Source organism: Centropristis striata, chromosome 1 (genome assembly GCF_030273125.1).
Source record: "Centropristis striata isolate RG_2023a ecotype Rhode Island chromosome 1, C.striata_1.0, whole genome shotgun sequence".
Classification (NCBI taxonomy): domain Eukaryota; kingdom Metazoa; phylum Chordata; class Actinopteri; order Perciformes; family Serranidae; genus Centropristis; species Centropristis striata.
Genome location: NC_081517.1, coordinates 35,747,785 through 35,764,865, shown reverse-complemented (window position 1 = coordinate 35,764,865; position 17,081 = coordinate 35,747,785). Strand labels below are relative to the sequence as shown.

At 38.7% G+C, this 17,081-nt stretch overlaps 1 protein-coding gene across 1 annotated transcript in view; it reads left to right on the top strand.

Annotated features, from left to right (window-relative positions):
• Positions 1–17,081, top strand: part of LOC131977053 (myosin-10-like) — a 61,411-nt gene that overhangs the window by 10,247 nt on the left and 34,083 nt on the right. The window contains exons 3-6 of the mRNA XM_059340309.1: positions 1,403–1,559; positions 14,096–14,123; positions 16,512–16,614; positions 16,973–17,002. Coding sequence (XP_059196292.1) covers positions 1,403–1,559; positions 14,096–14,123; positions 16,512–16,614; positions 16,973–17,002 — 318 coding nt within the window. The remainder of the gene's footprint in view (positions 1–1,402; positions 1,560–14,095; positions 14,124–16,511; positions 16,615–16,972; positions 17,003–17,081) is intronic.

Here is a 17,081-nt window from a genome sequence, read left to right as displayed (position 1 = left end):
CAACTGGGTTAACAGCAGGCTCGGGGCCCCCCTGCAGACCACTGGCCGCCACAGACAACATGATTTAAAGAATGTGGCTTTGCAGCCCAGCTAAACAAAAAGATCATAAAGGTGAAAAAAGAGGGAGGGATGCAGCGTAAAGGAGTGAAAAGCTGATGGAAAATTCATAAAGCTAATAGAGGATACTTTTCAGCATAAGCGACACAGCCTCTTTTCATCTTAATTTCAAGCATGATCATGACTGGAACGTTTTTATTGGCATGGTGATGTAACAAGACGTTTGATCCCAGTCATTGATGTGTGTTTCAAAAAGCTGTAATCCGGCAACAACTGCTGTATACTGTGCCCCCTGTGCACTCTTGAGTTAATGGAGTGCTCCAGCAGCAGACATGCCAGGGATTAACCCTGTCCTGTCTGACTGCATGTCTCCCTGTATTATGCAGCTGAGAGACCAATATACTATCTTGGATTAAAATCACCTCCTGTTGCATCTGATTTCTGTCACCAGTCAAAGAATGTCAGGGTAAAATCGCCAATGCTGAGGAAAAAGGAGATGGAGAATTGCTGCATATGAGGAGGATTATCAAGTTGAGCAGGACTTAAATACTGTAGGATACTTGGCAGTGTGCCAGCAAGCTACAGTTGTGCACAGTTTTTTGGTATCATCAGTGAATTTATAATCTGAATCATGCAAACAGATTTGTTCATAAGTGGTAATGAAAAAGTGATTTGAGGGAAATTGTGGCAGTGTACAAGACCTGTCTGCTGAAATCATAATGTTTTTAAGCATATGATATTTTGTAAGTGTTCTGGATCTTCTGATACCACTAAATGTGTAATGTTTTTGTGTAATGATTTCAGAAAACCAGGATTGTTGCTCTGCGATGTTTTCTCTTTAATAACATTTTTGTGAAAAATTTGCCCTCTACATTAAATTTACATTATATACATGATGGTATTTAGAAGGGGTTTTTTTTACCAAATTGCTGGTGCACTGTTTATTGTTTTAATAATAAATTAAAATTCATTACATTTTATCTATGTATTTATTTGTTCCATTTTGTTTCACAGAGTAAGAAAAGCCTGCTGTTTTACACATAAAAGAATGATCCCAGTCACATCCACTCCGAGACTAAAATTGTGTTTTAATCGGTACAGGTAAAATTGTCAGCTTACAATAAAATCCACACTCAGCCACACTTCCCTCTAAATGTCTCCTACAGTCTTTTGTTCCTTAGACAGCCCACTAAAAGGATCTTTGAGTTTTTTTGTGCTTATTCACTCTCCACTTAGTGCTCAGTATAATCAATACATACAAGTACTCTACAAAATAAACTGTGACAATGGTGGTATAAAGGTATGATGAATTAACAGTCAACCATGTTTTCTTTTCTTTTTATAGACGTACTCTGGTCTCTTCTGTGTGGTCATTAATCCCTACAAAAACCTTCCCATCTACTCAGAGAACATCATTGAGATGTACAGGGGCAAAAAGAGGCACGAAATGCCCCCTCACATCTACGCCATCTCAGAGTCTGCATACAGGTGCATGTTACAAGGTAAGTCTGAGTGTTGCAATTTATCTACCACTGTCCACCTCACATACACAATGACCACTTTAACTTACATTAAAATGCCATTGAATGTCAATGTATTGGCTACAATGGTTTTGAGTTTTCAGTCTAAAATTACTTTTTTGTTGGTTTCAACCATGTGTCACATCTATTCAAATATCAGGAGTGTCTCAGCTCTAACTTTCAACATTTTTGCACATCTTTCCCAGTTACTTATTGAAGTTGCATCTTTTGCAGTAAAAGTTACACATTAGGTGCGTGACGGTGTGGTCACACCAAACGTGAAGCTTACTTTTTTTGCTGTTTGAATACTTATAAAGTCAGTACAAAGATGCAGATAGAAGTCAATTTGCACCAGGCAACGCTTGTGATGTGAATTAGGGCTTTATCATGTGTGTATATGTTCGAGTTGAAAAAATTCAACTTGTGCAATATGTGAAGCCACGTTGTAAAAGTTTATGAATGTTGAGATTCTCCTGCATAGCATAGCACATCTCTATCCAAACTGTTCAGAAAACAGTTGATTTCTTGTCTGTCTTGTGGACAGATCTGACAAAGCATGAAATCAGACTTTTTACACTTTAGCATAATTCCATTTATTGCACTAGAAAATCTGTTTATTTTGAGTTTATACCGCTTTAGTAGCGCTGTAACAGCAATCATCCAGATGCAGTTCCTGGAGAGGGCTATGAAATTGACTGAACTGTGTATGGCTTAAGATGATATTATGGATCCTGACATGATGTATTTTGGTATTCCGCGATATATTGGGACTTCCTCAACAGGTACAAAGCAGCAATAGTTGTTATTTCAGCCATGGTTGATGACGGAAAAAAGTAGCACTAAGAAACATCTATCTACACGTCAGTGTCTCATGCAAGAAAAAAGAATAAACAGAAATGATCCAGCGGTCAAACTTGCTTGTTTGTTTGTAATCTTGTTCCAAGATTAGCGCAAGGGGAAAAATTTGCTTCACGTTTGGTGTGAGCACAACAAGACTCTGTTATCTGTGGCATCCAGTCTGCCCCAGTTGTGGCGTTTATTTGATTTTAATTCATTTAGGAACATACAATCATGTAAGTGAAGGCAGTCCACTCAGAGTGATGTCTTCAAAGATCCTTGCCTGGTAGTTGGCGAGCTTCCAGGCTCTATGAGCAGTGACTGACTGGGATCAGACCAGCGAGAACAGAGAGGGTGACCCCATTGTGCTCAACAATAGGTCCTTTGTGTGATTGCGAGGGCCGACCAGTGGGGGTGGTGACAAACTGGACAGTCCCGTCAATCCTTTTAAGCATTTCTTTCCCTGTGTTAGTACACAGAAGAAAGTTTCCGCAGTGTCAACAAGTGGCTGAATGATAGTTTTGCTCTCTTTGAAAGAAAAAAAACTTGTGTCATAAGTGACAATTGCAAGACATCTTTTACTACCCCCCTTTTTCCCATTCATTTTAAGATTTTCTTTTTTACACACTTTCCTTGTAGTTGTACTTTTTGAGCTTTTGCTTAGAGCTTTTAAAGATGTTTGTTTTGAAGCTGATTGAATTCTATTATCTCTTCACAGCTGATAATGTAGTCAGCACAGGAACATAGTTTCAGTAGTAGCCCCGCTGCAGCTGTTGTTGAGCTCTGCCAGCTCGTCATTTAGTCCAGCTATTTTCTTGTTGTCACCACCTCCGCTTTTCTTCACATGCTCTATTCTTTACACGCTGGGTTTCTACATGGATGGACATAAACACACGGGGGCAGGGCTGGGAGACCTGTCAATTAGGGATGCATTGGAACATATTTAGTGCATTTTCTTATTTTTTGAAGCAATGACCTCAAGCTTTTCCAAATGATTACACAAGCCTGATTTGTAATTTTAAATGCACTGCTACTCCAGCCCACTTTCAGTTGTGGTCGTATCAGAATTAACAGTATTGTGGTTCAAAAGGAGGTTTGTAGGTTGGAGATTAGTGGAGACCAGCTGCTGTTCAGCTGTGGCCCTGAGCATTTCAGCAACCTGGTTAATATAGTAATATCCAGCTGCATAGATTAGCACTGGTGGGGTTTTTTATGTTTCACCAAGTGGCCAGTAAGGATTCTTGAAAACCAGACAGGCAAGCTGATATCATCACATTTCTTAGATATGGATGGGATTGTCTATCAGGGTATATGCAATTTTATATTGATGTAATGATATACACTGTGATGTACATTTTCTGGAAAACCAATTGACTGGAATGTCCTCTTTTTGAGTCATTCCGCAAAGAAAATACCTGTCAGAGAAAGAACAGTTGAAGACAAATAAACGGGAGATGTTATATTGTAGCAAACGTAAACATTTCAGGCATAAGCGATGTAACTTTTAGGGAGAATGTTTTTGTTCACAGAAGTAGGCTGGTCGTATAAAATTATCTTCCGTATCTCTGGCCCATAGAGCAAGCAAACGTGTTTCCTTTAACTCTGCCTTTTAGCAGCTGTGTCTCAAGCTCAATCACATGAACAGAGGAAGGAATGTAACTCTGGATTCGGCTATTAATACATTTTACAACTTTTAGCACATGATTTAGGGCATTCGGTCTGTTAATTTGATGTACTCAAAAAAGTTATTCACTGTTTTAGAGATGTCTTTTACCCATAGTAAGTTGATGTGAAAAAGTTTTTTATGGGCCACATGACGGACCCAGCAGTTGTATTTTCACAATTTGGAAATTATTTGAAATGAAAGCTCAGCATTGTCCCTGGAGGCTCACCCAACACTCAAAGACAAGCAGTGTCAATGTGAATTTATTTGGATGAGCGGTTCTTGAGAAAGCTACAAGAAGCAATACTGGAGGCCAATTAATCAGCCTGTTCCAAACAGGCACAAAACAAGTAATTTGTAAATCCCCCTGATCTGTTTTTTTTTTACTGATTTTTTTTAAAGGGTAAACAATAAATTCATAAGTCATAAAAATAATCAGCATATGAATCAAAAATGAATAATCGTTAGTTACAACCCTAGTCTAATACAAGATATTTAAAGATTTCTCTCAGGATATTAATGGTCTGGCAAAAAATCTTTCATTAAATTTCAGTGATTAATATCAGGCCTTTCACACATCGTGTTTAGACTTACCAGTGTCAGTTGCCATCTGCACAAGAAGAACACTCGAGACAAATAATTTGTTGCCTCTAATTTATGACTTTGGAGTTGAACAGATTGTCCAATCATACTTACGGCTGAAGGGTGTCTAAACCTCACAGGGATCTGTTAATTACCTCGGCATTGCTGTGAAGCCAGTCACTTCTCAGATGGGAGGTTAAATGAGGTGTTACCTAACAAAGCCGGGGTGTGTAAGCAGACCTCTAGAACTTACTGCACATCTGTCATTGATTAGCGGCCCAGATACTTTACATAATTGCCCTCACTGTTCAGCCAAGGTGAACTCACTGACGTACAAGAAGCTTATCATATCTGGAAATATGTTGTAAGGAAATGCTGATGTTTACTTGAATGAAAACATGTGTTGAAGGACCGGTCATGTCAGCAGCTGTGATGGTTTCCAAGAGTGGACATGCATCAACAGCACCGAAAGTGTCCCAAAGGTGGGATTTTAAAACAGGGGGTCTTTGTTTTAGTGAAAATGGTGAAAGACCCCCCTTCTCGAGTCTCTCCCCGGTGTCTAATCAGGCCGTTAGGTCAAGTCCACCTAGATCTATCTTAGCTTAGTGAGGTTTTTCTCAAGGTACAGCTCTTTGATTCCTTTCATAATAGTCCATTTTGTCAACAAAGGACAAAGCACTTCTCAAATTCAAACAAATTGTTTGTAGAATGCAAAGCATGTTCCGTGAAGTTTTCAGTGACGTGAAAAATGTAATCTATAAAATGAGGAATGTTTGGGAAAATTAGTTTGGGAATGTTTATAATGGCACAGTGTACACTCTCTGTAAACACTGGCCCACCTGGCATTAATGAGGCCAATAGCAAACAGTAATGGCTTTGACGGCCTTTGAACTGGATGGACTTGAACTGATGCCGGGCTCTCTCAGCCTCAAACCTCCTGCTGGGAACACCAAAGCATGCTAAGCACACAGGAAATGTTTGAAATTTGAAAAAGACATTCACCACATTTTAAAAAGATGCCACAAGAAGCTGTGGATGAGGGGCGGGTTTACAGTCACTGACAATATTGTTGTTTTTTTTCCCCTTAAAAACAACTGGAACAGATGTGATTGTGGACAGTCAAACCACTCAGTCAGTAACTGAAGGCTCAGTGGAGAAGAACTCCTGTTTTCATTGTAATAGATCACAATAAAGCACAGCTGCTGGGACTTTGATGAACACTGCTAGTCTTTTAACTATCACTTTTCTTATGTGTCCTCTTAAATCTTATAGAACAGGTGATTAAAACTACTAGGGAGGAACACTGAATATGTGTGTCTTTTCTCTTGGCTGCCAAAGTGAAGCTACTCCTATGAGACCTTGTGTGCATCAAGCTAACGCTTTCCTCCCTGAGACACAGAGCCACATATGGAAACTTTTTTTCGAAATGACTTTCAACTGATTTATATTCATTGTAAATTTTAACCAAAACCACCATTCATATAACTGACTTGCCAGATGGTTTGTTACACAGAACCATTTGAGAAGCCGTCATCGGAAAAGGCACTTTAAAAAAAATACTTGGCAGGTGATTGGATGAACCATCTGCCTGTCACCGCCTATCATGTGCTGCTGTAACCAGTCAGGAGAAGAGCGTAAACATATGTTTCATAGAAGAAAAGTCTTCAGCGCCATTCTTTTCTGTTCTTTAAATGAAGAAATGCTACTGATGCTATGGCAGGATCTATGCTAAACCTTAGCTTCCAGTCACTCCTAACAGGACACTATCCAAACCGCTGATGGTTCTGACACAAACACATCATTTGAAGCCTGACAAGATAGATATTTGTGTGATCTTGTGATCCCCTGAATCTTGCGGGGTCTGGCTATATTGCAACAACCTGTCTGCCGTGGATGGTATCTAAATACATTCCAATAGATCCGTTCTTTAACATCTGTTTGCCCTAGAAAGGATCAAACATTGCTGAACAACCATTGAGCATAAACCTTTTGCGAGTGATGAAGGGAAAAATTAATAGTAGTTGTGATTGCAGGTGCAGCTGCAGCCATTTTTCTCAGAAATACTCAGATGTGTATCTACAGTACAAATTCCTTCTCATTGTTGTCACCTAGAGTGAAAATATTTCTGGCAGATTTAGTTTATATGAGTCTTGGTCGTAAAGTTCACCTGGTGGCTATTTTCTTTACATCAGCTACTAAGAAGGGAGACAGCATATTGGACCAGTATTTCATGAGACGATAATATGAGTAGATTTATTTCTGCTTTGGTCCTCTTGCTACTCTTGTCTGTTTTAAATATATAACCTTCAATATGTCTTATTCTGTCTTTTACACTGAGCTATTCGCCTCTGTTTGGCTGCCGTATTACTTGTCACCACTGATTTATTTATTTTGCACCTGATGAAAATATTAAACACACAATTTCTACACTAGTTTCTTATCTTCAGTTTGCTTAAAAAGCTTGAATCCAAGTCCAAATCCTGTTGTCAGTGTTTCTCAAACACAGTTAATCTCCCTATCAGATTTCATTACAGACTTTCCTCCTCAGAAATGCTCCACATTGGAAACCAAATATTTTGGATCTCCAATGCATGTATTTCCATTTGTAAGTTCTTGGCTGAACCACCAGTCTCAGTTCTGCACACACCAGAGGCTTTTGCCATTATAGCCCTAAAATGGATGGTTTAAAATGACTTCTAAAATCTTATTGACAGATACGTCTTTGTCAAGGGATAGTCCATCTCCTTTGGACCAGTAGTAAACATTTTTCTTATATTTAGAAGGTGCAGTAAGATGAGAGACAAGTATTGGTTCATGCCACTACAAACAAGACCATAGCCTTCTTTTAATAGGCTATAAAAGCCCCATTGGTGCCCTGTCATAAGTATAACTGCCCTGAGGTGTTAAACTAATAAACAATCAGAAGCCTCTGCTATGCTATGAGATAGCTTTTCTGTGCCAGGACACTACGGACACTTTTTACAATCAGCAGTGCTTAAGATTCCTGTTGTTGTTATAGGTTCATGCCAACACTACTTTTCCATCCAAATGTGCTTAAAAGTAAATCCCATAATTGCCACATGGGATACTTAACCCATTACTTTATTTTAGTTGGAAAATCAAATATATGTGGTAGTCTGTGCATAGTCATTATGGAGTTTTGGGTTTTTTGTCTCTGATAGTGGTCATCACAGCCATTTGGGCCTAAAACGCCTGGAAAAATGCCTGGAAAACCTATGGGCGATTTTGAAAGAACCCCCTAAAACCTGAAGTTTTTCTGGAAATTCAACAGAAGATTTTCAGCCTCTGTAGCAGATAGAAAATAAATTCAAAAAGTATTTGAGAGCTTATACCTGTGGCTTTCATAAGAAGTTGAGTTTATTTTTCCAAACCTTGAATACATTTTTTTTTTAAACTCAGCAAATAGAGAAAAAGCCTTTTCACCCTTTGATTGAACAGGAGAGTTGAAAGAGACAGGAAATGGCAGTGAGAACTATAACCTCAACACATTGGGCAGGTGCTCTTCCAACTGAGCAGCACTATTTTCAATCAAAAATGTAAAAATAAAGTGTCAGTACAATATTTTTTTTAAGTGTCAGTGCAGCATTATTTTCAATAAAAATGTAAAACAAAGTGCACTAGTGTGACTGTATATGGACTGTAAGCTACTGTTTACAGTTGTATGTGATGATGCCTGATTAAAAATACTATGCATAATACTAATACATGCCCATTAGCAAGATGTAAACATGATATGACCATTCGAAGAAATAGACATAGTTCTCATTAGCCTACTGTAATAAAATAATAATAATAAATAATAAATAATACATTTTATCTATATTGCACTTTTCAGGGTACTCAATGACGTATAAAGTAATAGAAGACTTAAACAGTCATGATTTGTTATATCATCATCACAATCAATTAGTATTATTATTGTTTTTATCTCCAGATGGCCACAAATCTGTCTGTTCTTCTGTGAAAATATGTCGTCTAAAAACATATTCCTCATCCATAAATCCCGGTCGATTGGTTCCGAGGGTTCAAAGTCCAGATCAGCAATAAAATCGCCGGCGCTGTTTTAATCAAGATCGCATCCGTCACTTACTTCTGAGCTCCCTCCGCTATAGTTGTCTTCCGCCATGATTTCAAAGTTCTGGAAAAGTCCAATGTTGCATTGCGACACTCCTGCATGTATTCTGATGCATTTCATTGGCCAAGAGACCGAAAATAGGTGAAAAAAAACTACAAAACGACGTATCCGATTTCCCGGCTTTAATGGTAGAATAACGCAACAGCGCTCCCGGTTTTAATGGTAGAAATGCGGTAATGCTTTCCACCAGCATTGTGTGATAGCTGGATCTATGGCTAGGTTTGAAAAATCATGAAAGTAGTTATAATATATGTATGAAGGATGCAACACTGAAGAGCAATGTTGTATTCTGTAATTTGTATTCTGTGTTAGGACTTTAAGTGACAAAGTGATATTTGTGTGTGTCACATTTCGCCTGAGCACGCACTTGCTTTGTGTATGTGTGACCGCAGCCTAATGGTGTATCTGTTGTAATATATTTGGTGTCGGACAAAGGTCTGAGTTAGCTCTGGAAATGAGGTCTTTGATTTTCATTTTATAGCTGAGTATACGGAAATAACTTTTACGACTGCCAGTCAATGACTTGGGTGTAATGGCTTAATATACTGTATCTAGCTAAGCAAACATCATCATTAACAATATAGCTCCTTATTCCTTCACAGACAGCACAGAAACAAAGCTCTATTTCCTCTCGTTAATAAGACAGCATCATCGATTTGTCTTCATTATCAGGAACATTCAGCTGATGTGTTCTGCTATTTACATCACTGTGGTTTTGTGGAGGTTATTGTCGAGCCGTGACACGTAAGTAACAGCTAAATCAGAGTGCAGGACTGGTTCCTGAGGTGAGTGTTTGCTCTTCAAATACAGGCATTAGCCATCAGTGGCAGACACTGGCCCGGGCCCAGCGTGCCACAGCCTCACAATGAGCTCAGTGTCGTGAGCTGAGATCAGCTCCCCCTCCTCCCCCTCCTCTCTTCTTACTGGGAGAAACACCACATGCAGAGCTGCAGTGTTTATGTCAAAGCCACAAGACATCCTCAAATTTTTCACTGTCACCAGTTTGTAAGCCCATTGACGCAAAGCTTTTCTATCCGAGGGCTACTTTTATCAACATCTCTGCAGCCTGTGACATTTCTGAACGTCAGTGTTTTTGCCCATGATCTGGATTTAATATTTAAAATTATATTCTCAGCTTTCACTTTAACTAAAAATGTTCTATATCCTGGGGGAATCTTCACTGACTACCCAGCATAATGGAGTCATGTGAAGCTGGCAAGACCATTACCAATCATGCGAAACCCACAAAACAGTCCTTATGACCATCGCGTAATGTTACGGAAATAACAGCCCCTGTTTGGGTAGTGTTCAACTGCACAGACCAGCAGTCCTCTGTCAGTAATCTGCGATTTACTGTCTTGGAGAGGTTGTTATGGTTGCAGCATTGCTGGCAAATTGGTGAATGGAAGTAAGTGGTCTTGCAATGACAGGATCACGTCTTTCCACTGTGTCTGGAGGCAGTGTGATAAAGGAGACACTAGCTCTCTGAGCAGTGTTGTGTTTGTGTCTGATTCAGATAGGGATGTTAATGTAAAGAGAGGTGAAAAGGAGGTGGGGGGGCTAATGATGGATTATGTTTGCATGTGTGCTGTCATGCATGTAGCAGCAGTTGACGTCATAGCTTGAGAGAGGGATCTGTGTAGCTTTGGTGTGTGTGCACTTGCATGCATGTATGTGAGGCCAATTCCCCTTGTTACGATATTTAACTGCAGGAAGTTCCTGGTCAAAGCCAGGAAAGCCAGGTCGTCCCTGATGAACCATTCAGCTGTGTCCTCAGTCAGATAACTTTCCATCATTTTACCCCAAAGGAGCACAGTCAGCACTCCAGTCCAGGAAACCTTCACCTCTGGCAGAACGGTCCAGCCTGGGACTCAACATGTACAAAATTAAGTGAAATATTCACAACATGACTTAGAGCAGTGGTTCCTAACCTTTAAAATGGAGCAATGTTTGCTTGTGACCCTTCATCACATGTTATTGCTTTGAGTGGCAACATGAGTTCTTAGCAGAGTGTGATTTTTCTTTTTTAGTTTGTGTTAAAATATAGATTTTGAGAGGCCTGATTTGGTGATCGTATCCCATTTTCCTAATCAAAAATATATAAAGCTTTGTGCAATAGATTGTCCTTTAAATCCTTATATGACAGGATACACAGGACATTTGACTGTTCCTACTCATATTTTAATATAACCTGGAAGTTTTAATAAAAGTAGTGTGCCCTCTGTCCTCTTTCATGACTAATAGATCAGGGATAGAGCCATCAGGCTAACCATGCAAAACCAAATTAGATCACAGTCAAGGATTTGGACCATTTGCATTCTGCAAGTGTGCTCTGCTGCTCCTCATGGTTAAATGATCAGCTCACTCTTGCATCCAGCTCTGCTTCTGCGATTTTAATCATGTCTATCTTATTAACTTGTTGCTGGAATGGCAGTGAAACCATCCACACCAGCAGTTTTTTCAGGGCGCTATTATTCCTGTGCCATTATTTGTATGCTGCTAAATTAGATCACTTAAGCAGGTTTTATTACCCCATCATGCTGACAGCAAGTGAGTTGCATCCACTGATTGAGGAACAAAGAAATTATATTTTGTTACTGCGTTGCTTTTTGTGTGACACATCAAATCCAAAGTAGATTCATTTAAAAGCTCTTGTTGCCTTGCAACCATTTTCTCAGGCAAACCTTAACAAGCTTTTTTCACTCTGTTGTTGAGCAACTAAATTATTTTTTACATCATTGGATAATACAAATGTTAAACCTAGAGTCAGCTTGTTAAGTTACACAGCTATAGAAAAGATGTCTTTCCCTGAGTTATTGATGGCTCCCCTGAGTCAATCTACTAATGCAGCAGCTTGCCAATCACCAATCACCAGTAACTCCTTCAATTAACAATCATGTTGACTTTGCAATACGGTTGCAGTATTAATGGCCTCTGAGATCAGGTCCCTTGATGAACAGGCACTTACTAATCAAATTCAGGAAACTGACGATGTATCTCATTTATTTCTAGTTAAGAAAGTCATCTTTAACTGTCAAATCAATCACAGTAACTTGATCATAATAACTTGATTTGTTATCTCAGAAAACATTTTCCTAATGAGTTTATGGTCTCAATCATTAGTTTTTTCAATCAACATTACTTTCATTTTATAAATTTTGGTCCCATTTAATGTAAAATAGTTGTGCTTTGTGCATTCATCTTAAAAACCTGATTCTTCACAGTTTGTTTTCAGTTCACATTATGGTCTCTTATAAATGTATTTTTTTAGTGTTTGGTTGTACTAAAACACACCATAAATCAATTTTATTTGATTTTATGTTGTGGTGACATCATCAATTATGGTTTTGTTTAACATTTAACAAAGTTCATTCAACAAATACAGACATTTCCTTCACATATTTTGAAACAAACAATTTAAAATGTTCAAGTGCAATACAACTGTTTGCAAAGATGAAGGGAAAATCTTGATTACCAATTCTAACTGAATGAATCTTACACAGCTGCAGTGTCAAGGCCAAGGTTTTAGCTCTGCATGAACAGTACAACATTAAGGGAAGAGAGTCTGATGACTTTTATCTCATCTTCGGACTTCTTGCTGCTCAGCCAGCCATGTGACTGGACAGGAGGCCCTATCCCTGTGGGGGGCATTGACGGAAAGACAAAGTACTGTTTTCCCATGACATCATCACCCTTGTTTCACCCTATTGGGCCTCTAGATGACTCCCATTTGCCTCACTCCAAGCTCACAAGACACTCCAAACTAGAATACCCTCGAGGTTAATGGCCACGCATTAGATGTCATATTTTATTGCCACATGACCACAGTGCAAATTGCCCTCAGCACAGGACACATTAACAATTGGTGAAATAAGTGGTTGGCGCTATGAACAGTCAAACTTGAGCACATTTAATTTTATTAATCCAGCTGACAATTTAATAGATCCTTCATTATAATAGTCTACATTCTGTATGTCCCAAAAACATGACAAAAGCACTATTCAGGATTCTTAAACCTCATTAGGTTACCTCATTAAATCCAGTAGATAGTTTAGCTGTGAAACACATTTAGAAAGACTCTCTGCCAAGGATAGTCCATGGGGGTCATTTGGGGACATTTAAATCTTCTCATTTGTATGGATTACAAATGGTCAACATTGTTCTAACCGTGTATAATGGGGCAGACTGCAGGGTCAATACATACGGGCCCTTCCTTTTACACTTAGTTTGTTCACTAATGGCCATAGAAGTGAATAGTCAATTGCCTTAAATCAGATATAACAGTCATACTAGATTTACCAAGACACAGGGATGGAGGACAGTGTATTGACTGTAGTGTCGTAGAGGAGCCTGTATTGTAAACTGTACAGTAAATTTAATAGTATTTCACATTTGATTTAGCACTCTATTGTGTAAGAGGTTGCATTGTGTAAGATGAGAATAAGAATTAGCACAATTAGGAAGGTTTGAAAAATGTTTAATTTTCAACACTAGGAATATACTTCCATTTGAATAAAATCCTTGAATAATGATTGTTTTTTTAACATGATCTGGTGTTCTCATCTACATAATCAGTCATGTTATCATTCATTAATTAATCGTGATCAAATATACAATCATAGTTAATATGAACAGCTGATAAATTGAACAGTGTCAATATACACATTGCTATGTATGAATAATTCTGTAAAGTAAATTTTTTGCATTTACATTTATTGTAACAATTTAGGTGTGATGATAAAGGCTTTGGGGGGTTAGAAATGTTTGGTATAGGTGCCTTGAAAATGCTTGAAAAGTGTTTGAATGTAGTCAGCACCCTCCATTTACCAATAGAAAGCTGACATTACAGTTGCCTTATCTCTCCCTTGCAGTGACTTCACTTCACAGTGCCGCTTCTCTGCATTTCTGACATTGCATTCCAGACAGTAGCTGTAGTGAGATGCTGTGAAGCCTGAGTCTACTGAAAAATACGCCCCAGACAAAAGTAATTTTATTATTCTGATTCAAAAAAAAAAAAAAAAAAAAGCGAAACACATGCTGTGGAAAACATGATATTTAAAACATTTGATGTCAAGCTCACATGGGCACACTAAGCTTGACTTTGACCTTCAAATCCACAATCTGCTGATAAGACTTTACTTTTGGTGGAGGGTGTTTGGGTGATGAGCTTGTCAATCAAACCTTGGGAAAGCACAGTGGAGACTGAATCAAAGACAGACTGCTGACACTTGGCTTTTTTTTCTACTCCTCCTCCTTTCCCCCTCTTTTTGTCTGCCACAGATCGTGAGGACCAATCCATTCTTTGCACGTGAGTACACAGGCTCAGTCCACCAAATGTTATATTAATATTTATTTGTGCTTTATTGAAACTGTTGTTATTTCTGCAAAATAAAGTTATTTTTGATAAAACAGTTTAACTACCCAAAGCCCATTTTATGCCTCAACATTTTATATTACTGAGATTAATTTAGCCCTCTGTCTCAAATTAAAAGCGTAAGGTTCATGGTTGATTCATTACCCTAATGCATGTCTCTATTCCCCTTTATATTCTCAGAAATAATATCACATGGTGAAGTGTATTTCCCTCTGGCATTTATTTTTGCCTGAATTAAATGATAGAGAGGCAATTAAACGAGACAATAATGCATTCACTGGGAAGTAAACAAGTCCAGGAGCATTGCAAGTGAGCCAGCTGCCCCGGGGCCTTCACAGTAGTTTTATAATGTGCGTCTCAGCGACACTGACCAGACTCTCACTACTTGAGAGAAACGTGTGAAAAGGGAGGTCTGAGAAATGCCTGACATTTCTGCGACACAGCCCTCTGGCGTCTTTTCAGTGACGAGTGTCTAGAGATGACAGGAATGTTACCAGCGAGGGTATCAAGACATGCACCGAGCCTTTTTAACTCATGCACGGTCTAGAGTGAGGTATTGATGTCATGGGGTCAAAATTATCTGTATTGCACAAAATAAATCACTAAAATACAACACAACCACAAACAATGCTGAAAAAAATTGTGTAAGGCAGACACTTAAAAAAAGTAATCTAGTTTGAAAAAAATAGAGCTAACACATGAATCAAATTAAGTCACATTCAACCCAGGTAACCTAATCCTAAACAGTTGACATTGTTCCCGTCATTCACGGTGTCACTACTGTTAGATACGGTACCAGAAAGCTACTAAGTCGACCTTTGAGTTTGTAACACATCTGAATTTCCTTGGAAGCTTCTTAGGATTTTCAAACATACCCCTAGCTGCTTCTCCATCTCTCTCTCTCTATTTGTGACTAGTTAACAATTACTACATGGTTTTAGATTTAACTGTGTTGCAGTTGTGTTGAATAATTCAGGCTTGCACACTTAATACACAGACGTTAAAAAAAAAGATTATGCAAATCATCAGGATTTTTGCTCTGAAATAAAAAAAACTGATTGCAAATAGTATGAAACAATAAAAAAAAAGATTAGGTCAGCACTACCTGTTTTATATGGCATGCCTTCTGAAATGGGGGAGCTGAGGAATCTTAACACGCAGCAGTCCAAGGCCAACAACAGAGACTTTGACATAATCCCTCCATGATTACCCTCCGTTCACAGTAGCCAACAAGACTGACAGTTACACACCACTCTCCCAGTCTTTACTCTCAGCCACATCTCACTCTGAAAGCAAAACAATATTTTCTGCATACTTGGTGTATGCAAATTTGCACTTACTGTAAAACCTCAAGTATGCTCTAAATCTAAACTGCTCCCCCCAAAGCTTTTGCATGGCTTGGAGATTTTGTCCTTGTTTTTCTATGCCATGGTCACTGTATGACAGAGCAGTTAAAAGCAGGCTGCACATCCACACACCAGCAACCACAGGCCTAAACTTGACTGACACACTGAAAAAATATAGCAGGAGAAGATAAACAAGATCAGATACACACCAGAATTTTGTTTTAGTTTTACCATTGGGTTTGTGTATTTATTTGTTGTGGGGGAAAGGGCTTCTGTTCTGCAAATCTGTAGATGTAAAAGAGGGCAGTGTATTTTTGCTCTATTGATTCATTTTTTAAAAGCCTCAAATTTGGCATTTTGCCCCTTTTTGTAGCCAGAATGACCTTATTTGGACGAAAAAGGCTAGAGCTAAGGAGGGGTGAGTTAAGTTACCAGTTAGCACTAGCTGGCTAGCTTGACAAATATTATCTGTGGTAAAAATTGGCATAGCCTATATAAAAAATAGGCAACACCCAAAAAACAAGGTCATGGCTAAGTTTAAATGTACACAGTGCCATGAATACACATTGCTTCATCTCTAAGCTGATTGGCAGGACACCGTGGGAGCGACTTGTCAGTCAAAAGTTAGCCACGCCCTAAGGCATAGTGGCATACCATACTTTATCATCTATTTTACTGTCAATACTGAGGTAATACATCTGGTGAAATCTAGGGTTCTTTTCTCATAGACTTCTATACAAATGAACTTCTTTTTGCAACCAGTGCAGTCGCCCCCTGCTGGTCATAAGGCAGAATGCAAAATGGAGGCCCTTCTACATGGTCTAAAGTTTGCTCTGAGGAAAAAAAAAAGAAATCTTTAACTCTGAGGCTGTATCCTCTTTTATTCAGTCTACGGTTCATTCTAAATTGTTCACTGTTTCTCACACACTATTCTGAGGATGTCTGTTTTTGTGTGCATGATCTTTTTTTCCCACAGAGGTGAGTCAGGAGCTGGCAAGACGGAAAACACAAAAAAGGTCATTCAGTACCTGGCACATGTTGCCTCCTCCCACAAAGGAAGAAAAGACCACAACATTCCTGTGAGTATTGTCCTTTCTCACCTCTCGGGTTTAAGTTAGCGATGCCTTCTCAAAGCCACAAACTGAGCTGAATGAGCCCAGAAAAATGTGTTGAAATTTTAGCGTTAATGTTGGATTTGTTTGAAAAATCTATCACGGCCACTATGTCCTATTATATCTTTGTATGCCCCCAAAACCTTTGACCTTGTATGAGAATTGTAATTAAATTGATCGACACTATGAATGATAACAAAGCAATTTGGCAGATGTAGTATTGTTCTTGTATCGATAACAATACCTGTAGTAGGCAACATGACTTTGTATATTGCATATGTGTACACAATATACCAATTTACATTTGTTTATCTTTAACAAACAGCCGGAGTCACCCAAACCAGTGAAACAACAGGCAAGTTATTTATACATTCTTATACACCATATTCATGTGCATGCTCCACTCACATTTTCTTCTCAAACAAACTTACTTT